The 26,180-nt window shown below is 47.0% G+C and overlaps 1 protein-coding gene and 1 long non-coding RNA gene across 5 annotated transcripts in view; one reads left to right on the forward strand and one right to left on the reverse strand.

The window, feature by feature from the left end:
- The first annotated feature begins 364 nt into the window (after positions 1-364).
- LOC122114032 lies at positions 365-21,464 on the forward strand. The gene is made up of 3 exons (XR_006148512.1): positions 365-682; positions 5,768-5,771; positions 21,455-21,464. It is a non-coding gene; the product is annotated as an uncharacterized LOC122114032 (long non-coding RNA).
- Rreb1 (ras responsive element binding protein 1) overlaps positions 2,337-26,180 on the reverse strand; it is a 155,477-nt gene continuing 131,633 nt past the window's right edge. For 3 of the 4 annotated variants that reach the window (XM_042687140.1, XM_042687141.1, XM_042687142.1), the window contains exons 9-13: positions 24,026-24,215; positions 19,246-22,180; positions 11,215-11,376; positions 4,217-5,044; positions 2,337-3,435 (exon numbers count right to left, since the gene is read on the reverse strand). In XM_042687140.1, the coding sequence (XP_042543074.1) occupies positions 2,954-3,435; positions 4,217-5,044; positions 11,215-11,376; positions 19,246-22,180; positions 24,026-24,215 (4,597 nt within the window). In that variant the 3' untranslated portion in view covers positions 2,337-2,953. The remainder of the gene's footprint in view (positions 3,436-4,216; positions 5,045-11,214; positions 11,377-19,245; positions 22,181-24,025; positions 24,216-26,180) is intronic. The other variant, XM_042687143.1, reaches the window with a different exon arrangement.

Below are 26,180 nucleotides of genomic sequence, written 5' to 3' on the forward strand. Positions count from 1 at the left end.
TAACATGTAGCAGCAGTGTTTAAGTTCCCTTTAGAAAAAAAAAGTAATGAATTCTACACACGTATTATTGTTTCCTGTTTAATGCATGGGCTGAAATCACTAGATGAATTTCTTTCTTGAAGAAAGAGAGGAGAGGAAAGAGACTGATGCAGGATGAATCTGACATTGTTTGGAAAACAGCCCCCTCTGGGAAGGAGTTGTTTTGTTTTCACAGCCAGGTTTTTCATGTAGTGATTGAATCTCAGCACTGTGTCCATTAATCAAAGAGGAAATAAAGAGAGAGAGAAAAAAACTTGCACCTCAAAAAAAAAAAACTTCTCAGAAGATCCATATATATATGCATATATATGTATGTATGCATATATACACACACACATATGCATACATACATATACACTTTTTTTTCTTGTAAAAGCCCTGAGAGAAGGAGAAAGAGAATCAAACAAAATGTATAGAAACAAATTAGCTGGACATGCAAACTAAGCTATGATTAACCCAGCGTTTCAACAAATCACAAATTTCACAGTTTAATATTGGGGAGGCGGGCAGCACAACGAACAAATCATACATTTCTCAACCTCACTAATAAAATGTGGCAAGACCTTATTCACTACGAGGGTACAGATCAAGGCTAAATAAAGCTTTAAATCAATAGTGATTCTTGTGAGCTGCGGCCCCCCTCGTCAGCTGGGGACCGATCCCTGCTACATCACCGCAGCGGAGAGTTCAGCCATGGCTTCTCTCCACAATATTGCGAGTTTAGTGTGGAGAGTTGCAAAGAAGAACAAAACACAAAGAAACCCCAAATAACAACAACAAAAATAACAAAACAATTGAAATAATAATAATTAAAAAAAAAGAACACAATGAAGGGATGCATGAACTAGGTTTAACTTAGAAGACCAAGGGATCATTACTGGTTCTGATTCGCATTCACCATGACAGCAAATAATAAACCTCATTTAAAAACGGGTTCACACACCCCAATACAGTTAAAAAAATCATATACCTCACTTTTTCTTACTCCCTTGCATATGCAAAACGATCACTTTTCACTATGTCTAAAATATCTATCTTCCTTTGAAGTTGGGGTGGTTCGATTTTAGCCACCGGAAATTGGTTTAAAAAAAAAAAAAAGCTGGTGAAAGTGGACACGAAGGCATGTATGCACGCATGCCTGCATGGATGGTACAAGCCGGGGGAGGGGGTGAGAGGAAAGAAGGGGAGTGAAACTGGGGTAGAGGGACACTGCCCTTAGAGCAGGCAAGAGACCCCAGAGGGATACAACAAGCAGAGGCCTGAGTCTTGAGTGAAGGACAGGGGTCTGGACCCAGGTCAGGTACAGTGGGAGACATCTATTTCTTGCATAGAAGAACCTTGGGTCAGTTAAGGAATAATGACAGTGTATCTATCATCAAGCCCCAATCCATCGCAGGAAGGTAAGTATAATCCTCTTATCTTTAACCTTTGCACGTGTAGTTTTATTACCAGTAGTAGTATTTCCTTGCTTTTCAAACGACAGTAGCACAGCTGGGGGAGGGGGTAAGGCTTTGGACTGGGCGTAGCAGGAAGACTGGGATATCTTGCTCTAGGTTGTGTAACATGCCTGTCACTGCCTTCTTCCTTCAAATGGATCTCGGAGGCGCCCCCAGGCGCAGCCCTGGTCTCTCTGATGCCTTCTCCCATCACACCCACATCCTGGCTCTCAGCTTAAGCTGCTCCTTGGCTACTTCCAGCGTGCCACCGCTGGCCCCTGCTGGACTCTGCAGTCACGGAAGGAAGGCTTGTCTGAGTACAGTAGAGCTATCACCAGAGCGCTGTCAACAAAAGCTCCAGGCACGTGTCACACAGGGACCCGGAGGCAGCGCGGGTCTCCTAGGGACAAATATTGCCCATTTGTTTCTGCTGACTGCAGAGCCCAGCAAACTGATGAACTAAAAATAATAACAATAACAATAATAATATTAATAATAACAACAACATACACCAAATGGGGGAAGAGGGGACATCCAGGTATGTTTTCCATAGGTCAGGTTGCCAGGTAGGTAACTCTTCTCTGTAAATTCAGAACAAATGTCTTGAAACTTGAACGGTAACCATTTCTAACGTGGAAAGAGTAAGAAAGATGGCTGAAGCTAGAAATCACCCCTGGTTTTTGGCTTGACCCTTATTAGAGACCTTCATCAACCACATCCTGTAATACCTAGATCAGCTTAGAGGATCAGATCCTCTATGGAGCAACAAGAAGGGAAAAAGAAAGGCAAGAAAGACAAAAAAGGAGAGGGAGGGAGAGGGAAAGAGAGGGAGGGAGGGAGAGGAGGAGAGAGGGAGAGGAAAAGAAGGGGAGAGGGAAAGAAGGGGAGAGGGAGAGGGAGAGGGGGGAGAGAGAGAGAAAGAAAGAGGTCTTTTTGAGAAATGAGCCTTGAACCCATCTTCCCTCTGGTCATATACATGAAATTCACATCATTTTCTTCCAGTTATTGGCTATGGGTGTCCATGGGTTTTTCTCTTTTCTTTTCTTTTTCTTTCTTTCTTCTGTTTCTAGCTCACAGAACAAACAGCAATATCACAGATTCACAAAAACAAGCTCACACACACACCAATACAAAAGGTAATGTTAATGCTTAAATTCATTAAAGTATTTGTTTCGTTATAAAGTCATTTGGGAAAAACAACACCACCCATGACGACATGGGAAGATCCGAAAGTAGTTAAGGCACTGGATTTGACCATGCTGCGGCCGGGCGCATGGGCACAAGCATGATAAGGCTATGGCACGAGCTAGTTGGCCACACGCTTGCTTGTCTCTACGATACCCTTCTCCTATCGCTCACTCTCTCTCCCACTCCCCGACAGCTGAAGGAAACTGAAGAAACCTCATGAAATACAGGTTCAGGATGCTTTCTTTGCTCTGCTGGCTTTGTCTGTGTGCTGGTGGGGAGCAGGGGTGCTGTCATTCCATCCCCAGGAGCTGTGCGGCACTGTCCGCGGTGGCCAGGATGGGGTGAGCAGGCCTCTTGCTGCACAGGTCCAGCAGATCTTGCACGAGGGCTGCTGGGCTCCCTGGGTCCTGCTCACCTGGAGCTGCCTCCTCCTCTGGGGTACCTTGGCTGGGCTCGGCAGCCGGCTCTACCACTGCCTTCTCCTCCTGGAGGCTGCAATCCTTCCCCGCATTGGCTAAGCATTCTTTGCGGCTCCGGGTGATAGCCACGTGGTTGTTGGTACTGGAAGCCTCCGCTTCATTTTCTGAGACGGGATTGTTGCCGCTGTGGGCAGATTCGGCTTCGCTGTCCTCCTCGGCTCGCTCATCCTTGTCGCTGTCCTTCGCCTGATGCTTGCCATGCCTGGTCTTCTGGTGGATCCGCTGGTGCCTAACCAGGCTGTGCTTCAGAGTGAAGGTTCGCTCACAGGTCTGACACTTGTATGGCCTTTCCCCTGAGTAGCCAGAGAAAGAAAGGACATGTCTGTTAACCATAGGCTGCTCCCAGGGCCAGGGCACCTGCCTCCTCCAGGAGAGCGCTTATTACTTGTCTGAGCTGGCAACAATAGTCTAGAATGGGATCAGAGGAATCAGAATCTCACAACCTGGGAAGGAGTGAGGTGGGAGGCCAGGCCAGTGCTCCCCCCGGGTATCAGCTGGGCTTTTCCTCCATTTGAGAGCAGCACCTGTTAAAACCACGTCTCTACTGAGAACATGGCAGCCCAGCATAGGGCTAGGAGCTTCTTTGGGGAGTGGGGATGGGGAGTAGGTATTGATATTTCTTGGCATCATGGTTCTATCTAATTCTTTTTTCCCCCCTCCTGCCAGAGCAACAGCCACTGCTTTGCAGGCTTGTGGCTTCAATGCTACGGGTAGTGAGTGAGCTGGAATTGAAATGCCCAGGCGACAGCCAGGAGAGGATCCTGCCGAGGGCAATGGATGAAGCAGTCCTGCCTGCTTGCTAAGGAGGGCACATGGGGTCATCCCAGGGGCCAGACAGTGCCTGCCCCTGATCAGACTGGAGGGCCCCAAAGTTCTGTACCTGTCCTGTCTTGGACACCTGTACAGACAACCTAACCATCCTCCCCATCATGGTGGGCAGGCCTCCTCCGCCTTGCCCTGTGAGGCCTTGCCACTCCCACGATGAATAGGACTCCTCCCAATTCTCCCCGTGCTTCTGCCACTGAGGAGGGTCCTCCGACTCTCCGCCCTCGGTGCGCGGAGGCTCTTTCCTACCTGTATGAGACCTCATGTGGCGGGTGAGGTCCTGCAGGGACCAGAAACGCTTGTTGCAGACGCTGCACACCTTCTTCCTCTTGTCTGCCTTGCTGGCCGCGCCCTTGGGGGAGTCCGTCTTTGGTTTCTTGCCGTCGTCGCTTCTCTCGGAGGACTTCTTCTCTGCCATGCCTTCCCCGTCAGACAGGCCCTCTGTCTCTTCACTCTGCTTCTCCACCGAGGCCTCTCGTGTGCCTGGGGCCGACTCCGCTGTGGGGGACTCGTCGGGCTTCTCCTCAGACTCGGAGGCTGGGGCCAGCAGGGGCTCCTGGGCCGTTCCACTGGCAGTCTCCTCCTCCGGGGGCGGCTCCTGCTCATCCTTGGACTCCTGGTGGCCGTGCACCTTCCTATGGCGACTCAGAGTGCTGAGGAACTTGAAGCTCTTCCCACAGGAGTCGCAGGTATGCTTCTGTTCCTGAGGGGCTGGCTCTCCCCGGCTGCCCATGGCACCTGCCTCACCCTCTGCCAGCTTGAAGTCCATCAGTTTGCTGGCAAAGTCAAGGTCTAGGCTCTGGTTGCTGGCTGTGTCTTCCTCTGGGCCGTCTGCCTCCCCCAGGCTCTCCTCCAGGGCGTGTTCTTCCTTCGGCTCTGGCTCTAGGTTCTCCTCTGGTCCCTTCTCTTCCTCATTCCCGGGGAAGACCATTTCTGATTTGGTCTCCTCCACAGGAGGATCCACGGAAGCTGGGCTGGACTCAGTGGCTTCCTTTGCTGGCAGCTCCTCTTTGTCACGTGCTGTGAGATCTAGTACCTCACCTGCCCCGGCCAACATCTCCGAGTCAGACTGGCTGTCTGTGGGAGCAAGCAGAGTGGGAAAGGGATCAGAGGGGGTGCCTGCAAGGGCTTGATTCAGATTTGGCTGAATTCACCCTGAGAGCCTGGACCCCAAACCCTGGAAGTACTTCTCCTACCTAATCATCACTACCTGACCTCCTGAGGAGGATCAACGTGAACCTGGAGACTCAAGAAGGGCAAACCCAGCCTCCACATCCCCATAGGTAGGCACAGGAGCTCCAGAGCTGGCTTTAAGGCCACACCCAGGGACCCCTCTGCCCCCAGGAAGGTGTGAGTGACTCAGGCAGTGCAGGCAGAGGGCTGCAAGATAGGAGAGGGTTGCATTCCAGAGACTGGTAGCACTTAGGGAGGTTGAGGAAGCTGAGTTGGTAAGTTTTTCCAGTGCAAAGAGATTATCACAAACATGCAACATATACAGGACCACTCACCGAACCTTACAAAAACATCTCTGATGAACTTCATGGAAAATTCCCCATGCCCCATCATTCTATCTACTCAAGATGAAATCAAGAAGATCATGGTTCAAGGCCAGCCTGGGCAAAGAGTTCACTAGATGATCCCTCTCCCCAAGCTGGGTTTGGTGACACATGAGTCATCTTAACTATGGGGGGGGGGATGGGGGTGTTGGGGGAGTGTGAATAGGAAGACTGAAGTCAAAGCCAGCTTGGGTAAACAATGAGACACCTGCTCAAAAATAATGAAAGCAAAAATAGTTGGAAGCATGGTTCAAGCAGCAGGGACCTGCCCAACAAGCACAAGGCCGGTTCAAACCTTAGTACTGTCCTCACCAGAAAAAAAAAAATGAGCCCAAGTGTGGATTCCATGTATATTAGATACATTTTGCTTAACAGATCACCTCTAGATAGAGGTTGGAGACCAAGGGAGACACTTGTACATCGGTTGTTCTGCATGGGTGATGGAAATCTTTCAAAAGGAATGGGCCCCTCTCACCCTAAGTGTTATAAGTTGCTATGAGGGAGTTCTGAGGTACAGGCATCCGAAGACCTCAGCTTCCTGCCACTTGACTAGCTCCCATCGGTGTACTCTGTACAGTGAAACTAGGTGGTAGGGAGTCTACCAGCTTCCAGCCACTTTCTTAAGAGGACATTGTGGCTATGTTAATGACACTGAGTAACAAGCTGAAAGCACCACCTTTTTATGCAGGTAGAGTGAGGTCTTCATAGCTTTTAGGTTTTGTGCTCTGAGAGCAATGTAGAAGCTGGCTGGGACCTACTATTTTGCTGTAGATCCAATACCCAATTTATTACTTGGAGCATCCAAGGCTTCTCCTGAGTCAGACAAAATTGTTTTGGGGTACATGAGATGTCTTTATTCTAGCCCGTCTCTCATTAGAGGGGTGGAGCCAGCAAATGTAACACATACATACACAAATGTGAATGCTTGTGGGTGGGTGCCAATACTAGGACTTCAATTCAGGGCCTAGGTGCTGCCCCTTAGCCTTTTCTGCTCAAGGCTAGCACTCTACCACTTGAACCACACCTTCACTTTTGGCTTTTTGCTGATTAACTGGAAGTAAAAGTCTCAGAAGCTTTTTGGCCTGGGCTGGCTTTGAACTCAGAGGCTGAGATTTGAGGATTACAGGAATGAGGTACCAATGCCGGACTAGAGCTAGGAAAAAATTTACACCTAACCTAACTTTCACATGTGGTGGCCAGCAAACCATGTTAATCTACACTCATCTCTCCTTAGTGTACATGATCCATGATTTGCCAGCAATGCAGTCTTGGGCTGGGATAAGAAGCTGGGAGGGCTTTCTGCATGACACTTGTATTTTATATCTATCTACCTATCTACCTGTCTATCTATCCATCCACATATACATATGTGTATATATATTCTGATTATAACTGGTGGCAGCCCTTGTTTGTGTACTTCAAGAGATATCAGAAGGAATCACATAATTGTAGGGTAAAGATGATTTGGGTACCACCTCTACAACAAAAATTAAAATTGTGTTTCTGGAACTTGAGCTCAGGGTCTGGGCACTGTCCCTGAGCTTCTTTTGCTCAAGGTTAGCACTCTACCACCTGAGTTACAGTTCCACTTCCAGCTTTTCCTGTTTATGTGGTTTGAGGAATCAAATCCAGGGTTTCATGCATACTTGGCAAGCACTCTACCACCCCCCCCCCCCCAAAAAAAAAGGGACTTTTTGTGGTATTGGGATTTGCTTGCTTGCTGGGCTGGTGCTCCTAACGCTTGAGCTGCTAAATGTCTTTTAACGATTATTTTAGAGTCTCACAAACTTTTCTGCCTGGGCTGGTCTCATATTATGATCCTCCACATCTCAGCCTCATGAGTAACTAGGATTATAGTTGTAAGCCCCTGTAGCCTAGCTTGACTTAGAACTCATGATCCTCCTATGTTAGCTTCCCAAGTGCTGGTATTATGGAATAATAAGCATATCCAGGCTGGCCTCAAACTTGAGAGTTCAAATGGTCCTCCTCCCTCCTCATCTTCAGTAACTGGGACTACAGGTGTGTATTACCACATCTGACCACACGGGTTGTTTTAACTATACATATTTAATAAGCATAGGAAAAAATAAAGTGTGAAACCAAACCTGAGCACATACATTAAGACCAAACCATCCCAAACTTGGACTGTTTCTTTCCTTTTTCTTTCTTTTTTTTTTTTTTTTTGGGGGGGGGGGGGTCCAGTCGTGGGACCTGAACTCTCGGCCTGGGAGCTGTCCCTCAGCTCTTTAGCTCAAGGCTAGTGCTCTAGCACTTGAGCCACAGGGCCACTTCTGGTTTTTCTATTTTTTTCTTATGTGGTGCTGAGGAATCGAACCCAGGGCCTCATGCATGCAAGGCAAGCGCTCTGCCTCTGAGCCACCTTTCCAGCCCTGTTTCTTAAGAATTGACAATGGAGCTTTCTCTCCAAGTACAATAGCCCCACTTCCTTATTGAACAAGGGGGCTGGGCTGTGCTCTACCAAACTTCCACTAGAGGGAGCATTTTAGAAGAGTTTGAGGCAAGTCAACTGATTTTATTAAGAGGGGGAGGAAGGAGGGCAGTCCTGGGGTTTGAACTCAGAGGCCATGTTTGCTGACTTGCATGCTCACAACTAGTGCTCTACTACTTGAGCCACACTTCCAGCTAAGCTTTTTGCTAGTTTGGAGATAGAGACTCACAGTCTTCTGCCCAGGCTAGCTTCAAATCTACAGCATCCTGAGGATGCTGGGATTACAGGCTTGAGTCACCAGCACCTGGCTCCAAGTGATTTTTATTCTTGATTCTTGGGAATAATAGACTCAATTTTTTTCACATATCAACAATATTCCACTTGTAAGATCAGTATAATTTTGACACATCCAATGGTAGGTAGGTACCTGAGACTGTGGCTCTTTATAAGCAATGCTGTCCTCTTAAAAACATGCACTGCTTCTGCTCCCATCATTCCCTCATTTATATCATTAATACCTGATAAAATAGTTGGAGGAAGAAGAGAAACCCTAGCAAATAACAAGCCCACAGCTCCTTCTGCAGGAAAGCATGTTCCCCATCAGCTTGCCAGGGAAGGATTTCTTGTTCCTAGAAATGCAATGCTGCTCAACGGATGCGACAAGCATGTTAAGCCTACATAAACTCATGTGCAGGGGAGCACTATAGAGAAAGTTGCTCTGCCTGTCTTCGCCTGCTGCCTGTATTGGGGAGCAGTTCTTGGGGCACATAGGACTTGGTGATTAGGGCAAGGTAACTGCGATTAAGGGGAATGTTTCAAAGCTTTCACATTCATACTGATCAAAAACATTCCTGTGTCTACCAACATGCCAGCTCCTCCAGGCACCATCAGTGCAAAAACCTTATGCACATCCCTTAAGGGAAAAGCAAGTCACATCTGCCTGAGCAGACTGCAGCGTGTCCATTAAAATTGTAATATTCAATTCGGCCCCTTTAAGGGAGAACTATCTCCCACTGTTGGATTTTAAACATGATGCTGAGGGAAAATCTGAGGTCCATGTTTAAAGATTATAAGAGAATGCCATCTAGAAACCTCACCATTTCCTGCGTGTAAAAAAAGAAAAGAAAGTTTGTTGCTTCAAAGTCCTACTTTTAACTTTATGGGAAGGAGCTCTGAGAAGCCTGCCATGCTTGTCTGCTTTATAAATTTTCCCTTAAAATCCTTAATATCTGCTCTCTCTTTCCTAATTGTCAGCCCTTTTTCTCAGTGTGGACTGTATCCACAATTAAACCAATCTATCTTCCCTTTGCTGGCATTACAAGTTTCTGTGACTTCTTTTCCCAGAGGTTTTATCCCTTTAAGAAAATCTATACAATTTCCAGGGTAGGGCCTTGGAAAAACAAAAACCTGTAATTGTAAACTTAGAAAATAAATACACCCACAGGCTAACAGCTCATGCTAAGGTGAATCTCAAGACTGTAAATTCTCCTTAACCCTGTGCTTGTAGGATCTACAATGGTCCCCTCTGAAGTCAGAGGAGCTCGTGTGTGTGTGTGTGTGTGTGTGTGTGTGTGTGTGTGTGTGTGTGTGTGTGTGTGTGTGTGTGTGTGTGTGTGTGTGTGTGTGTGTGTGTGTGTGTGTGTGTGTGTGTGTGTGTGTGTACATGTATTCTTCCCATATGACTGGAATACTGAGTGCAAAAGAAAGCAACCGGCACATGGCTGCTTCACTGTAAGACTTGTCTGTACACAGGAGTACCTCAGCTCCCAACACTCCCAACCTCAATTAGCAGCTGCCTTCCCTTATTGGCAAGGAAAGAATCACATGGCCATTTTGTAAATCAGGCTAAAAAAAAAAAAAAAAAAGAGTTCTGGACTAACAGGTACTGGGGCAGCCGACAGTTAAACATTAATGGGACTGTCTGAGGCAAACTCAAGCTTGGCAGTGCAGACAGGAGCTCACCCTTGGCTCACAGGGATCTGAACCACACAGGATTTTGCTCCCGCAGAAGAAAGATCCACACCTTTCTTTACCCAAAGATCCTGGTGGAGTATGTGGAAATGGAAGCTAAGGAAGGAGCCAGCAAACCAGCTGACCTGTCTGAGGATCTAGATGGGCGGTGCTAGCAGGCCAAAGACCTGTTCCATGTGGGCCAGGTGGGAGGCACAGGGAAGGTTACAGCTGACTTCCCTACCAGGGAGCAACTGTCTTAGAAATCCTGCCCACTCCAGTGTGCCCTATTTTCCTGCTGCTAAGGTAAGGCCCGGGAGTCTGGGGACGATGGCCATCCACACTGAGTGCTGGAGTGCCCCGTGTACTACACGGCACCCATTCCCATCCACATCAGAGGAAGTGAAGCCGCGGGACACAACTGCAATCCTAGAAACACAGAGAGAAGGGGAAAGAAAGCAAGCCCTTGGCTTTCACACACTGGGGGAAGGTCCAGCTTTCACCTGGAATGCTCTTACCTGTGACTGCCACTTGTCTAAGCCACCTGCAGCAGCTGAGTTTTGTTCAGTTTGTTTTAGGGGACAGGAGATGATGGAGTGTATTGAAGAGAGAATATGAGTAAATATAGAAGCCGTAGGGGGAAAAAAAAAGGTGTCAGGACAGCGTTAATTGCTCTGTAGGGGGCCGGTGCAAGGAAACACACATCAGCACAAGAGAATAATACCCGGATTCAGGTCAAGCAGAGATGTGATTAAAGAAAGGACATGCAGAGTGCTTTTTCAAACAAGGACAGTTTTACACTAAGGAAAGAGTTACTGAGAAGATAAGCACCCTGTCTTGGTCTTCTATGATCCTCCCCATCAAGGACATGACACCTTCTGGCTGTTGCAATACTGAGGAGGCCCCAGAGGCGGGGGTTCCCCAAACCTGGAAGGCTTCGCAGTCCTTCCGAGGTGTGCACACCAAAAGCTCAGAGTTCATACCTCATGCATCTCCCACCCCCAACACCAGGAACAAGGGAGTCTTCTGCTAGGGAGGTGACTGATGGTCTTCCCTAGCACTGCCATCATTTCCCCAGGGCCCCGGGCTTCTGGCCAAGGCAGTCTGCCATGTGTCCATCTAGGGTGATCTCACCCAGGAGTCAGGCCCCCAGTCCTGGCAGAGCCCCTTTCTTCTGGGTTTTAAGTCCTACACAGACAGGGCAGCGGAGCTCCACCTCGGGTCCCCGAGCTCAAGTCACCTTTAACTGAGCCCTGCCCTCCTCTCTGTTCTCCAGCACCCGGAGGCTCTACCTGTGCTATCACGGGATCCAACATCCCCCTCTTTTGGGGGGATAAGCCCGTTTCTTCTCAGGGAGCAGGTGGTAACTCCGTGTTTGCGCAACTGGTGGCGTTCACAGTTAGATTTGGTAGAAAAGAAGGCATCGCATTTTTGACAAGGAAAGGGTTTCTGACCTGAAGCAGGGAAAAAAAAAATATATTTATCTGGCTTCCTAATGCAAAAGGAAAAAAAAAAGTCGCTTTTGAGTCATTCTCCTGGGATTAATGACATTTGTTTTACACCCTCCTCCAGCCCTCCCTTTTAAAAAACACAAAACTGAGAAATAGCATTGGCTAAAAAGGAACATTTTCCCTCCATCTACATGGAATGGTTGAGTTTTTGTCTTCAAAATACTAAACAAAGTAATAACAATAAGACCAAAATATATGTTTAAGGTAAAACAATGAAGGTACAATTAAAAATATTAAATAACAACAACAACAAAGTGAATGGAGAAATTTTAAGGCACAATAAGATGACACCTATATTCGACCATAACAAAAAGAGACTAATGACAAGCCTGGTATGTAACATGGATGCTGGGGAATCAAATAGGACAAGAAAGCAAGTCCAGGCCCCTGGAAAGTAGATATCCTTGGGGCTAAAGCAGGTAAGTCAGAGAGAGTCCAACCCATAGTAGCAGGTCCCCCTTTCTGACCAGTTGCCTGTGGCTTCCCCAGAGACACAGAAGCAGTGCAGCAGACTTCCTAGGACTCCTTCCAATTGGCTTGGACATCCTGCAATGACTTCAGCCCCAGGTCACTGTAATCCTCACTGGCAAGAGACAGGGCTTCTCATCCATTTATTCTTGCTCTGCGCTTCAGCTTGGTAGTAAACAAGTGACCGACACACACACACAGCTAAATATGTCCTGGATCATGTGCTCCTCTTCAAGGATGTGCATGAAGAAGAACTGCTGGGCCAGCCTGGCCCCAAGCCTATCCTAGATCTACAATGGGGTTATCTGCTGAGAGGAAAGACCCGCTGTTCCTCCCCACCAGGGGGATTTTCTGCTTAGACTTGTCCGTTCTCTTTGATTTGGATTCCTTTTGTACTATATACACCATGTTTCATTGGAAGCTCTTCTTCCGTGTCCCAACTAGGTCTGTGGAAATGGATGGCAGGGGGAAAAGGATGAGTCAGGTCAAGTGGGAAGATGTGGATGAGAAAAGAGGGGAGGAAGGGAGAAGGGGGGAGAGAGAGGAGAAAAAAGAGGAGAAAGAAGCCGGGTGCCTGTGGCTCACGCCTGTAATCCTCCTAGCTACTTAGGAGGCTGAGATCTGAGGATCATGGTTCAAAGCTAGTCCAGGCAGGAAAAGTCCGTGAGACTCTTATCTCCAATAAACCACCCAGAAAACCAGAAGTGGTTCAAGTGGTAGAGCGCTAGACTTGAGCTGAAGAGCTGAGGGACAGCACCCAGGCCCAGAGTTCAAGCCCCAGATTGACCAAAAAAAAAAAAAAAGAAGAAGAAAAAGAGGAAGGGAAGAGGAAAGAAAAGGAATGGGAAGAAGTGCCAGGGGAAGGAGAAGAGAAGAAGGAAAAGGAAGAGGAAGGAGAAGGAGGAAAGGGAAGGATAAAGGGAAGAAGGATGAGGAAGAAGAGAAAGAGGAGAAAGAGAACAAAGAAGGAAGAGAAAGATGAGGAAGGGAAATGCGGATGAGGTGGGAAGGGATTAGGTAAGCTTCAGGTGAGAGAAGATGATGGTGTCACGGATTTCTTCCCTTCCCTCCAATCATCAGATTCCACGTCCCAAGTTCTGATTTCACAGGGCAAAGTGCATGGCCTAATAGACTAGACTTCAGAGCTGCCACCTAGTACTGCTGTCTGTGAACTATAGGACTGCCACAAGCCCTTCAACAGAGTCAAGAACTGACAGGGAGGCCATTGGCACATCTTCCTAGGGACACAAACCACACAGGGCCTTCATGTTTCCCTTTCATACTGTATTATCAGTCAAAGCCTGGGCTAATGCTGTGTTTAAAGCCAGGTGCTTCTAGAGGCCTGGCAGGACTTAATACTAGTAAGCTGGAGGGTTTCCCAGGGCAAGATCAGCATCGATGGTCACTGCCCAGCTGTTTGTAAGACACAATGGTAGGTCCAGTACTGCCAAGGAGACAAAGAAATCAGGTTTGTATAGCAAGAATAATGAAATACAAGGGACATTTATTCCCTCCTGGGCTTAGTAACACTTTCCAGGTTAAAATGTGTTTGTGACTTTAACTAAGTATCACTATTCCACAGTACCATGAAATATGTGAAATTTAAGTAATCATCTAATCTCAATTAAAAAAAAAAGTGTGAGAAGGGATGGGTTAGGAGCGATGGGTGTTGTCAGACACCTTGTATTCATATACTGCTTTGTAGAATGGGAACTTCTTTGGAGCGATGTAAGAACACAGATGAACTGGGAGGGAGCTCAGTGGTAGACTGCTTGCCTAGTATACATGAGTCATTGGGTTTGAACCACAGCACTGTAAACAAAGGAAGAAGAGAAAAAAGGAACCCAGATATCTACAATAATCAAAGTCTACAGAACTAGAAACTTGGAAGGGTCAGATCAGAAAGTTAAGAATTCTGTCATATACACATTTGGTGAGCCCTACAGGGAAAATCCACGGATGGCTTTAAACAGCCCCCTTCTCCCCCCCGCCTCCGACACAGGTCTGCAAGTGTTTTCTGTTAAATGTATAGAGATTATCCACATTTAAAGAGAGGGGAAAAAAAACCATAAACAAACATAAAATAGAACTGTGATACAGCTCCAGTGGGCCAGTGCCTGCTTTGCAAGTCTCAGATCCAGTACCACAACCTCAAACAAAAAACAAGACCCCATTTTTTTTTTATGTTAGATGAGTTGCTTTTCAATGTCTGATGCATCTTTCAAACAACCTCTTGCTTATCACTAAGAATTAAGTACAATATTAAATAATGAATAAAATACTTCTTTTATTATTATGTATCCCAAAGGCAACATAACATCTTCTCTGAGTCTGGCCAGACTTTGAGGAAGACATTCAGAAGCTGGAGTATAGCTCATGGTGGATTAGGTGCTTATTTTAGCATTTCCATCATTCCACAAAAAAGCCAAAGAAAACCATGGAATCTAACTTTCCAACTGTTTAGTTGGAACTGCCTCTAGGGTTGATCCCAGGAGCCAGGATAATGGCCCATGATAAAAACACTAATTCTAAACTCATCGACAGTTCAACGATATCTAATCATTGTATTATAGGAAGGTTCTCCAGAGTGATAACCAAAACATTACGAACTCATTTTCAATGCAAAAGTTCTCCTTTCTAAGCAACAATGTGTTTTCTGTCTTGTAGAAATACGGGAACTGCGAGCCCTTTTAGCATTTTGTAATTGGATGGATTTCAAAAGCACTGGTTACCTATATAGAAAGCATCACATGATTTTATTACCCTAGTAACTACCTCCATTATTTTCTAAAAGGGAAGTTTGTAAGAATACCTATAACCTGGAATTGCTTTTGTGCCCTGGGTCTATGCATCTCCTAATACCAATGAGAGTATTAAAACTGCCAGCCATCCAGCACTCATTCACCAGAACAACTTGTCTAGAAAGACAGATAAGTCAGATGCTGGTGGTGTATGCCTGTAATTCTATTACACAAGAGACTAAGTTCTGAAGATAGAAGTTCATTTTTTTTTTTTTTTTTGGGGTCCGGTCGTGGGGCCTGAACTCTGGGCCTGGGCGCTGTCCCTTAACTCTTCAGCTCAAGGCTAGTGCTCTACCACTTGAGCCACAGCGCCACTTCCGGCTTTTTTCTTTTTGCTTATGTGGTGCTGAGGAATCGAACCCAGGGCCTCAGGCATGCAAGGCAAGCGCTCTAACACTGAACCACCTTCCCAGCCCTGAAGATAGAAGTTCAAAGCCAGCGTGGGCAGAAAAGCCCATAAAGTTCTTATCCACAGTTAACCAACAAAAAGCTGGAAGTAGAGGTGTGGTTCAAGTGGGAAAGCACCAGCCTTGAATAAAAAAAGTCAAGTGAGAGCTGGAGGACCTGGATTCAAGCCCCAGTACCAGCACAAAAGAGAAAAAAAGACCTTGTACAAGAAATGTCATTTTCAGGAATGCTCTGAGACAGGAACAAGAACAGAATGAACAGTAAAAGCAAGTATGCTAAGGACATTGGGATCTTGTCCACCAAGAACAAGAAATGGAAATATCCTGTTCATGTTACAAAGCAAAGCAGGGATAGAAAGATGGAAAGTTTGGTAGCTGCTTTTTCTTCTGTCTGATGGCAGCGCTCAAGCCTCCAGACTTCCTGCCAGCACTCCTCCACCTCTGAGGCAAAGGCATCTCTCTTTGGGTATTTTCCCCCTCTCTGAAGTTGGTGGAGGTATATACAAGGCTGGGTTAAAAGTAGCCAAAGCTGACATTTAAAGTTAAAAGGAGCCAAATACAACTGGTATCCCAGGCACTTCCCGCACTCAGGCAAGGACATCTTACTAATTTAAACTCTAAGGTTGTTGCCCACTGGCAGTAGGAGGGTTTGCAGAAAGAGTTTAGAACTGTCAAGAGCTCAAAACATCCAGAAGGAAGTGAGCAACTGCAGCAAGGGAATCCTAGAACGAGAGAGCTGGAGGAGAGCTGATATCACAGTGGCAGACCTTGTCACCGTGGCGAGAGGAAGAACTAAGAACAAAGGCTGAAAGGGATGGGACTGTGTTTTTTGGCATACTGTCCTATACCTGTGGCCTAAAGATACAGGACAAGATAGTCAAGAAAGGAATAGGCAGCACAGTGCACTGTTGTCTCTAGAGGTGGTAACATGGTTCAGGGACAAAAGGGTGAGGAGCTAGGAACTGAGGTCATCCACAGGAAGCTACAAGGTGGGAAGACAGATGGAGAGGATGGAAGGAGGAATTCAGGTGTGTGTAGAGATTCTATGTGGGGACCAGAAAGACAACAGGTTCAACGTAGTTCCTGGAATCTGATCTGGGAAGAGAGAGGGGCTGGAGACATCTAGCAGGTGGACCACAGGCTGGGTATTTAACTACTGTTCTCTTTCTGCTGCTCTGAGGGGAGTGGGTACACTGGAGAATAATAAAACAAAGTATTGACACTAGGGTGGTAGTTATGTGAATTTGCCAACAGGGCAGGTAGAGGCTGACCTTCAGGACATACATAAGCAGTTTGCTTAACTACAGTTGAAGCTGGATATTGTTCAATGCTGGTAGCTAAATTCCAGACTCCTGGATAGCTGTCAGCTATATTTTAATACCATACTTTAAAAAAAAAGCCCCCAAATTCTAAAAAATGTGTTTCCTGTATACCACCTTTGATCTCAGGATTGCTGCCGATTAAAACTTTAACTTCCACATTTTTTTTTCAAATGATATTTTTTTCTTTTTTAAAATTTTTTTGATATATATATACATATATATATATATATATATATATATATATATATATATATATATATATATATTTGTTGTTGTTGTCAACTTCCACGTTTTTAAAGTGTATTCTTTTAATTCTTTTTAGCCCCATGTTTCGGACAGTGTCTCACAGATGTCATGTGTGTCTGACAGACAGCAGAGCTGTCCTGCAGAAAAAATCTCAGGTCTGTGGGAAGATGATTTCTTGGCTCCTTATAGCTCTAGCAGTCAATGAAGAGACAACATTCTCAACCAGTACCAGACATAGCTGAGAGTGTAATATGCCATGATCTAATCAAGATGATGCCGAGACTGTCCCAGGAGTATGAACAATGGGACCCGGCAAAGCAGGTTAATGGAGGACAATGGGCATGGATTTTTACACAGTGCCCAACATAATTCTGAACCACAGGTATGTTCTCTCTTATCTAAAAGCACTTCCCAGTCTCAGGGGAGAACTCAGTAATACACAGGAAGACCTCTGTTGGAGGATCAGCTGGCCACATACGCCCTGACGATGGTGCAACTACAGGGAAGTCCTGGCTCTGACCTGGACTTCTGCCTGTACCTGTAATTAATCAGAGGACCATTGTTAACTTGCCTTCCTATACCATCATTTCCTCAAGACAGCACTGACCTCAGGACGATTACAAGGATCAACTCTACCTTCACTAAGTCTTACATCTTCCCTGTTCAAGTTCATATCTCCTGATTTTAAACTAACAATGACCTTCTGGCAAGCAAGGCAATTACAAGGACTCTTACTGATGTCTCAAGCATCTGCTCTTGAAATCCTGGCTGCTCTAGCTTCTTTGGGAGATTGTCAGTTTGCTGGGGACAGACACGTGAGGATAGATGCCTCATCAGAGGAAAATGTGCAGTTTCTTCCAAGCACGGTCGTATCTGGAGAAGCATGAGCAAGGCTGGGAGATGGCAAGGAGAGATGGGAGAGAGGAGTAAGGCCAATCTGCTTCCTGAGAGGCAGTAACAGAAATTTAACTTCTCAAAGACTCTGCAGGTGACAAACAGGTATCATCCAAAAGGGGCAGGCATCAAAAGATACTCCCATGAGTGACACCTTCTCTGAATCACGGTCTTCATGAGAACTGTTACTTGACTTTGTGTGTGGGGGGAGTGGGGGGAGGAGGAGAAGACAGCCTGAAAAGACAGCATGTGTTTTATGAATCTAGAAATTCTGGTTCCATTGTGAGTCCTTCCTGGATGGGCACTGCTGACTTCCTGAACTAAAGGCCCCACAACACCAGGAAACAACACACTAGCTATGTGGCAATCTCGGGTGACCGGAGCAGCTGGGAGAGTAACCCTAAACTACCTAGCCACAACTCCACAGCTTCTCTTCCCTTTCCAGTCTCCCCCACATACTGTTCTGGTTTCCAGTGACTCTCTATGAACTCCCTCCTGCTGCCGACCCTCAGCTAGAAGACACTGCCTTCCATAAACATCTCAGAACACTGTGGGGTCAAATTCCGCATCCTTCCCCACCCCCCGGCCCCCGCCCCGCCGGATCAAACTGCTATACAATTCTCCTCTACCTCCAGTTGCTGCACTTCACAAAAATATAGGCTGGTGTTAAATTCTAGCTTCAGATCAACAACAAAGAATACCTCAATGTATCTTAAATTCTATACTAAAAAAATATTTTTCTTGATCTGAAATTAAATTGAACTGCTGTTAATTTACCTAGGGTAAATTACCTGGACTACCACATATACAGTAACTACTGTTTGGTTTTTGGCCCTACCTATTTGGATTGTAAACTCCAAAGGACTAAGGATCTCGCATAATTTATTCTTATTTCAATGATGTAAATCCTGAAAGACTATTCAGACAAGTCTACCATTTTGATAATTTCAGTATGTTATTTAGAATGTCAGTCACATCTGGAGAACAGCAGTCATACTCTATGGAACAGCAGACTTCTTAGTATAAATAAAATTTTTAAAATTCCACTACCACCCATCACCAATTTTCAAACTAAACAGAAGAAAAAAAATCAAAATAAACAGAAGATGTAAGCACCTCAAGTGGGAGGAAAGAAACAGGTAACATTTCCCTTTACAGATACATGGTGGGCAAAAGAACTCCACTGAGTGTTCAGAATTTCAAAAGCTGTATTGAGGATACCAGGATGGAATTTCTCATGGCAAAGCACTGAGCACATTATGCTCCAATACTTTAATACAAAGTCCCACTTCTCTGGAGCCACCTCCATGCTTAACCCTGCAGATAAATCTCAAACCTTCTTAGGGTAGGGGATGGACAGAAGGAACTGAGGGAGGCTACAGGCCTATGATTATTACTTAAACATGAAAACACCCTCTTGAATACGTTCAATAGCTACCCTTAGTGGCTTCCATAGGCTGGGTCATGTGGTATCTAAAAGCAGAAGGGAAAGAACATCATCCCCAGGCAAAGACTGGCTTCTAAGAATAAGAACAGAAGGGAGGAAGGATGAATGGAGTGTAGGAAATAGGTCCTAGACATTTAATTCCACAGCCCTTGCTCATCCCTTCCCTGAATGGCCTTCCTGCCAAGAGGTAGGACTCACCACCCAGTGAGCCCTGGGGGCCTTCTTACCAGTGTGTGTGAGCATGTGCCTCTGGAGAGAGCTGGCCCAAGGGAAGACCCGGGGGCAGTGGGGACAGTTGATCTTCTGTAGACAGTTGGCATAGGAGTTCCGCTTTGCCCTTAGCAGCCTGTCTTCGGCAGGACTTCCCTGCTCCTCATCGCTGGGCCCGTGGTGGTCGGCGGCAGCTCCAGCTATCTCATCCTGAGCATCGTCCTCTGCAGTCTGCAGAAATGGACTGAACTTGTTAGTGTCTGTGGTGGCTAGCATCTTCTCAATGCTGGCAAACTCCCCACTGGAGTCCAGGTCTACACCGCCACTGTTGGCACGGGGCCGGCTCCTCATCCCCTTTCTTTGGCCCCTCTTTTTGGATAAGCTAGCTGGCCCTGGCTCAGTAGGTGATACCGCCTCTGGGCTGCTGGTTCTGGGGTCACTGCATGCAGTGGGGCTTGTGGTGTCTGAGGGGGCAATGGTGGCTTTGGGGATGGAGCCTCCTGAACTGTCTGCAGCAGCAGCAGCCGAGCTTGATGGCCCTGGGTCTGCCACTGTGGTCTTCAGCAAGGTGGGGGCTGATGACACAGATGAGATGATCTGGGCAATGGAGGCCAGTGGGGGTAGCTCTTCCGTCATGGGGGGCTTTGGCAAGAGGAGTGGGGGTTTAGGCCGCAGCGGCCGCAGCAAGGCTGGGTTGCTTAAGAGGGCAGAGTTGTTTATGAGGGCAGCGCTGCCTAAGAGGGGAGGGCTGCTGATGAGAGCGGAGGAGTAGATGGGGACCGCCAGCTGTACCGAACCCTGCAGGGGTTGCGTGTGGGGTTCCAGGGGGGCCGCTGTGGTGGCAGCCACCACAGTGCCCGTGGGGTTTTCCAGGATCCCAGTGGGCCCTACAGTCACTGGCAAGGTAGGGCAAGGTGGTGGGCAGGGAGAGAGCTGCTCAGCGTTCCCAGCTTCCGGCTCGAGCTTCCTGGCTTCACTGGGAGGAAGTGTGTCCTTGTCTCCTTTCTTGAAGTTCTTGGGGATAGACAGGTCGATGGGCTCCATGGAGCAGTCATAGGGGGAGGTCAAGGGAGAAGGGCTCAGGAAAGAGGAAACATTTTCCTGCTTCACTTGGACCAAGGCCAGGCCCTTCTGAGAAAAGTCCAGAGGCTCGTTGAAGTCCATTGGGAAGCTGCTAGCGGGTTCCAACTTCACGGAGACGTGGTGAGGCAGGGGCTGGGTGGGGCTCACATGAAGAAAGCCATTTTGAGGCTCCAGGAAGGTAGCCAGGGGCTTGCAGTCACCAAAGGCAGCACAGCCGCTCTCCTGGCCCCTCCCGGAGGCCTCGGCAGGGGTCTCTGCAGGGCCCAGGCCGCCGTTGTCATCCACTGCGAGCACGTAGTTCTCAATGTCGTGTTCGGGCACATGCAGGTGCTGCTTGAGGATGTGATGGATGCAGTTGCGCTTGGCCGTGAAGGCGGCGCTGCACTCCTTACACTCGAAGGGCTTGCGGCCCTTGTGGCAGCCGCCCAAGCCGCGGCCACAGTGTGTGCGCATGTGGATGCGCAGGGCACGGTAGTGCTTCAGGTCCTCCCCGCACAGCCGGCACACCGTGTCCGGCGCGCAGAAGGCGTCCACCAGCTCCGCCGTGCTGCTGCTCACGTACTCGATGTTCTTCTCGATGTCTTTGCGGGTAGCCTTGAGGTGCTTCTTGCGCAGGTGCCGCTCGCAGTTGGCCTTGACGGTGAAAGGATAGTGGCAGATCTTGCAGATGTAAGGCCGCTCCCCGCTGTGCGTGCGCAGGTGGCGGATGAGCGCGGCCTTGTCTGCAGCGATGTAGTCGCAAATGTTGCACTGGTAGGGTGAGATGCCCAGGTGGGAGCGCACATGGGCACGCAGGACTCCAGAGAAGGCAAACACCTGGTTGCAGAAGCGGCAGGGGTAGAGCACCTTACGCATAGCCGGTGTCTTCTTGCCCCCTGGTCCGGTCATAATGGCCTTAAGGTCTCCCTCTGTGATCTCCTGCTTGATCTTGGCCTCCATGCTTAGGGGCAGCAAGGCCTCAATGATGCTGTCCTGCTCCAGCTGTGTTTTCATCTCAGGTTGGCCTGGCAGCTCCACCCTTGGCTGCTGTAGGAAGAGCTGTGGGGCCATGTTTGGCTGGGCCCCGGACTTGGACTGCAGCAGGTGGGCATTGGAGGCTGCCTCCACAGACCCTTTAAGGAGCTTCAGGGGCGGTGGTGGGAGGCTGGGGCTGATGCAGCCCGGGGAGGCCTGCTGTGCATTGACCAGAGGTGGGGGTGTGGAGGTAGCCACTACTGTCCGGGGTGTGACCAAGGGCTTTGGCTTCAGAGGAGGCATGTGCTTGAAAATGGCCTGCAGGGGGGTTGCAGGGGCCTTGGACAGAGGCGGAAGACTGATTTGTGGGGGAGCCGAGGCTGCCATCTTCAGAATCTGCTGGATGTCTGCCAGCTCAATGGCCGACTCCCCAGAGATGGGCTTGACCACAATACTACTGTCTGGCTGGATGATGAAGCCCTTCTGGAAGGGCTGTAGGGATAGATGCTTCATGTTCTCCTTAGTAGCTGGGAGGACTGTGAGAGAACCGCCTAGAGAAGCAGCTTCAAAAGGAGACAGACTCAGCATGCTGGTGCAGCCAGGGTCCTGAGGTAGCTGACACTTGAGTGTCTGGAGCTGTATTGCTTGGTTGTCATCCGGCAGGGATTCCTCCACAGGGGCAGGCCTGACATCTTTGGTGTGCTGCAGGCCCAGCAAGGCCAAAAAAACCTTCTGGTCCACGGCATCACCAGCCAGGGTCTTGGCCTGCAGCTCTTCCCGTCCCTGGTCCACGGCACTGTGTGTCTGCTTATGTAGGGTGAGCGAAGAGAACATGGGGAATGCCTTGTCGCAGGTGTCGCAGACGAAATGGTGCTGTTCGCTGATGCACCTTCGTAGGTTTGTTTCACACCAGGCCTGTGTGGAACCCACCAGAAAAAGCAAGGGAACAAAGGTGAAGATGGGAGATGCAAGAAGTATTTGCTGCCTGAGTATGCAGCTTTCTCTATTAATATCTAAGGAACTGACCTTTCCCTGATTGGTAATCTGGGTCTGAATTAGAAACATTGGAAAGTGCTAGGTACCAGTGGCTCATTTCTGTAAGCCTAGCTACTTAGGGAGCTGAGATCTGAGGATCAGGGTTCCAAGCCAGCTTGGGCAGTCAAATCCAAGATTTATCTTCAGTTAACCAGCAGAAAGGCTAGATGTACAGGTGTGGCTCAAGCACCAGCCTTGAGTGAAACAGCCTAGTGATAATACAAGGCCTCTGAACTCAAGGCCTTGCACTGGAATATAACACTGAAATTCCTCTCTGTATAGTTTAAGTAAGCTAATAAAAATGTTAAAAAAAAATAAAAATAACTGATCAAGATGCACTACTCATAAACTGACATGTTAAACTGAAACTCCTTTGTTCAACTACTTTTAAATAATAATAAAGAGCAACAAAATAAAATGATCACTCACCTCTGAGTACAGAAGGAAAAAAATGGCAAAGTATCAAAAGATGCTTTGATCAATCAAGAGCATCCTCATCAGGAAGATGCTGACGTAAAGAAAGGCAGAATTCTTTCCTTTGGAAAATGATGCCTCACAAGGCTAGGAGTGACAGGGGTTAGGGGACTGGCCACCTCTGTGAGGGGACATTGCTGTGGGAGGGGCAGGAGGGAAGATCGCCAGTCAGGGGGCTGTTGATTGGCACACACGTGGAACAGTCCACTGAACTTGAGTCTTGTGCACCTGAGGAGCTTTAATGTTGATACTTCCTAGCTCAAGTTTATAGTATGGGGGAAAAATAACTTCCAAGTAGACTTAGCAGATTCTGTATAAGCAGAGAACAAATATGGCTCTTCTTATTTAAGCCAATAATACAAGGTATTTTTTAACAGAATTTAGCAGGATTTCTAAGTTTTTACAATCCTAAAAATATCTAGCTGCGATGTAGATAGTAAAGAAAGGTTTAAACATATAAATTTAAATTTCAAGTAGGGCTTGAGTAGGGATTGTGAACAATTCTCTGTGCTACATTACAAAGCCCCAATGAATGGGCAAAAGGCAGTGTGTAGTAAGCTAGATTTACAGCCCAATAAAACCAAGGGAGACTGAAAGGGCCAACTTGAATTTTAAGAAAAATGGCTTTATAAAAAGATGAAATCCAGCTGGGTACTAGTGACTCACATCTGTAATCCTAAATACTCAGGAGGCTGAGATCTGAGGACTGTGGTTCAAAACCAACACTGGCAGGAAAGTCAGTGAGGCTCTGATCTCCAATAAACTACTCTAAAAAAAGCCAGAACTGGTGTTGTGGCTCAAGTGGTAGAGTGCTAACTTCAAGCAAAAAGCAGCTCAGGGACAGCACCAAGGCCCAGAGTTCAAGCTCCAGGACTGACCACAAAAAAGAAATGCAACTGATAACATTTTAAAGAGAGAGGGGGGCTGGGAATGTGACTGAGTGTAGTGTGCTTGCCTTGCATGCATGAAGCCCTGGGTTTAATTCCTCAGTACCACACACATAGAAAAGGCCAGAAGTGGCGCTGTGGCTCAAGTGGCAGAGCACTAGCCTTGAGCAAAAGAAGCTCAGGGACAGCGCCCAGGCCCTGAGTTCAAGCCCCAGGACTGGCAAAAACCAAACCAAACCAAAACAAAAAATCAGAACAAAAAATATCACAAAAAAACAAGAAAGGGAACTTCAGGGCAAGGCAGTTTAGTCTTAGTTCATGAACCCTCCATGTAGCTACAAGCTCAAGGGTTCCAAAAGAATACCTGAGAAATTCGAGGAAACTTCCTACAGGAGAAGTCAGTGAATCCTAAGTCATGGAAGCCAGCAGGAATCGAAGGGTTGTTCTGGATAAAAGGTCTTCCCATAGCATCCCTGGGAAGCTGTTTGTGGACAAGTGCATTGTGGCGCAGCAGTCCCCTATGTGTTCGAAACGTGATGCAGCAAATGTCACATCTGGGAGAAGGGAGAAGCAAAGACACAAGGAGGCAATCCAGTCAGTTCCACTGCTCTGTTAGTTTTTAATTTTTTTGTGGCTTCACTTCAATTGAGCAAAATAAAAAAGAAGCCTGTCTGCAAATGGTTAGCACCAAAAACCTCTTTGAATGAATCAATGAATGAATGAATGAATTTTTTTGTTGCTGATCCTGGAGCTTGAACTCAGGGTCAGGGCTCTCTTCCTGAGCTTTTTGCTCAAGGCTAGTGCTCTACCACTTCAGCCATTGCTCCACTTCTAGCTTTTTGGGGTGTTTGAATGGAGATAAGAATCTCATGGACTTTCCTGCCTAGACTGGCTTTGTACTGTGATCATCAGATCTCAGGCTTCTGAGTAACTAGGTTTATAGGCATGAACTGCCAGTGCCCAACCTTTGAATTTATTTTTGAAAATTATATCCTACAAAGTCTAGGTACCCAGTCCTTACAGTAGTACAAAATCTATACATGACTCAGACATCCAAAGTCTGTATACAACAAAAAGACAGCTTGGAGATGGGTGCCAGTGGCTCACATCTATAGTCCTAATCACAGTTTCAAGACCGCCCAGGCAGAAAAGCCCTCATGAGACTCTGATCTCCAATTAACCACTCAAAAACTGGAAGTGGAGCTGTGGCTCAAGTGGTAGAGTGGTAGCCTTGAACACAGAGGCTTCAACATTCAGGCCCCACAACTGACAAAACAAGAAAAAAAGTTTGGGACCCTTGAATCCCTCTTGAAGACCTATGTTATCTGAACCATAAAATGCAAAGAAATTATTTCAGAGTTTTCCCACCCTCAGCTCATTGGATTCTAATTATTGTAAATGTTTAACATATATTTAGCTAGGTGATCATGGCTCATGTCTATATTCTAACTACTCAGGAGGCTGAGATTTGAGGATCAAGGTTTGAAGCTAGAGCAGTCATATAAATCTTAAGAGATTCTTCTCCAATTAACCTTACAAAGCTAGAAGTGGAGGTGTGGCTACAGTGGGAGAGTGCCAGTTGTGAGCAAAAGCCAAGCTATAATTTGAGGCCCTGAGTTCAATCTCCAGTGCTGGTACAAAAGAAAAAACATATATTTATGCGACACATACATCAGAATCCCTGGCATCTGACAGGGATAAAATAATTATATTCTCTAATTGGTAGACTAGTAGTAAAGAACTGTGATTGCATATTAAACTCTGATATAACCACCATTATCTGAATAATAAATAACCATGGTTTCCACATACTGAGCTTACATTAAGTACAAGCCCTGCCTGAGCAGTCATACAAAGCCAGAAGGCTGATATCACAATCCTCACCCTACAGATGGAAACACTGAAGCTTAAAAATGTTCATCAGTGTGAACCTGGCCACATAGCCAGGAAGAAGCAAAGACAAAAATGTAAGGTCAAGTTCCCGTTGATAACAAAGCTGTCTGTCTCTCTTCCCTGAGAGACTCCCACAAATTCAGTACACTTAAATGACATAATCCTTAAAACAAACGAACAAGAATAACAAGAACAGAACCAAGCTAGGCACTACCTCATGCCTGTAATCCTGAGACCTGGAGGACTGAAGTTCAACGACAGAAGTCTGAGAGACTCCATCTCTAAAATGACCCCCCCCCTCCAGCAAAATGCTGGGCTGTAGGTATGGCTCAACTTGTAGAGCATCTGCTGAGCAAGCAAGCTGGGCAAGTATAAGGCCCTGAGATCAAACCTCAGTACTAAACAAAAACCCTACAATAGTCAGATACTATTGGCTTACACCAGTAATGTTAGCTTCTTCAGGAGGCTAAGATCTGAGCACTGAGGATCTAGGCCAGCAGACAAATCTGAGTATTCCAATTAGCTAGCATAAACAGTACAAGTGGAGGTGTGGCTCAAGTGGTAGATCAGAGAGCTAATCAAAAGAGAGGTCCTGAGTCCAAGCCCTAGTAATTGGCTTTATGTAT

The sequence above is a fragment of the Dipodomys spectabilis genome, unplaced genomic scaffold (genome assembly GCF_019054845.1).
Source record: "Dipodomys spectabilis isolate Male_0828 unplaced genomic scaffold, ASM1905484v1 ptg000104l, whole genome shotgun sequence".
NCBI lineage: Eukaryota > Metazoa > Chordata > Mammalia > Rodentia > Heteromyidae > Dipodomys > Dipodomys spectabilis.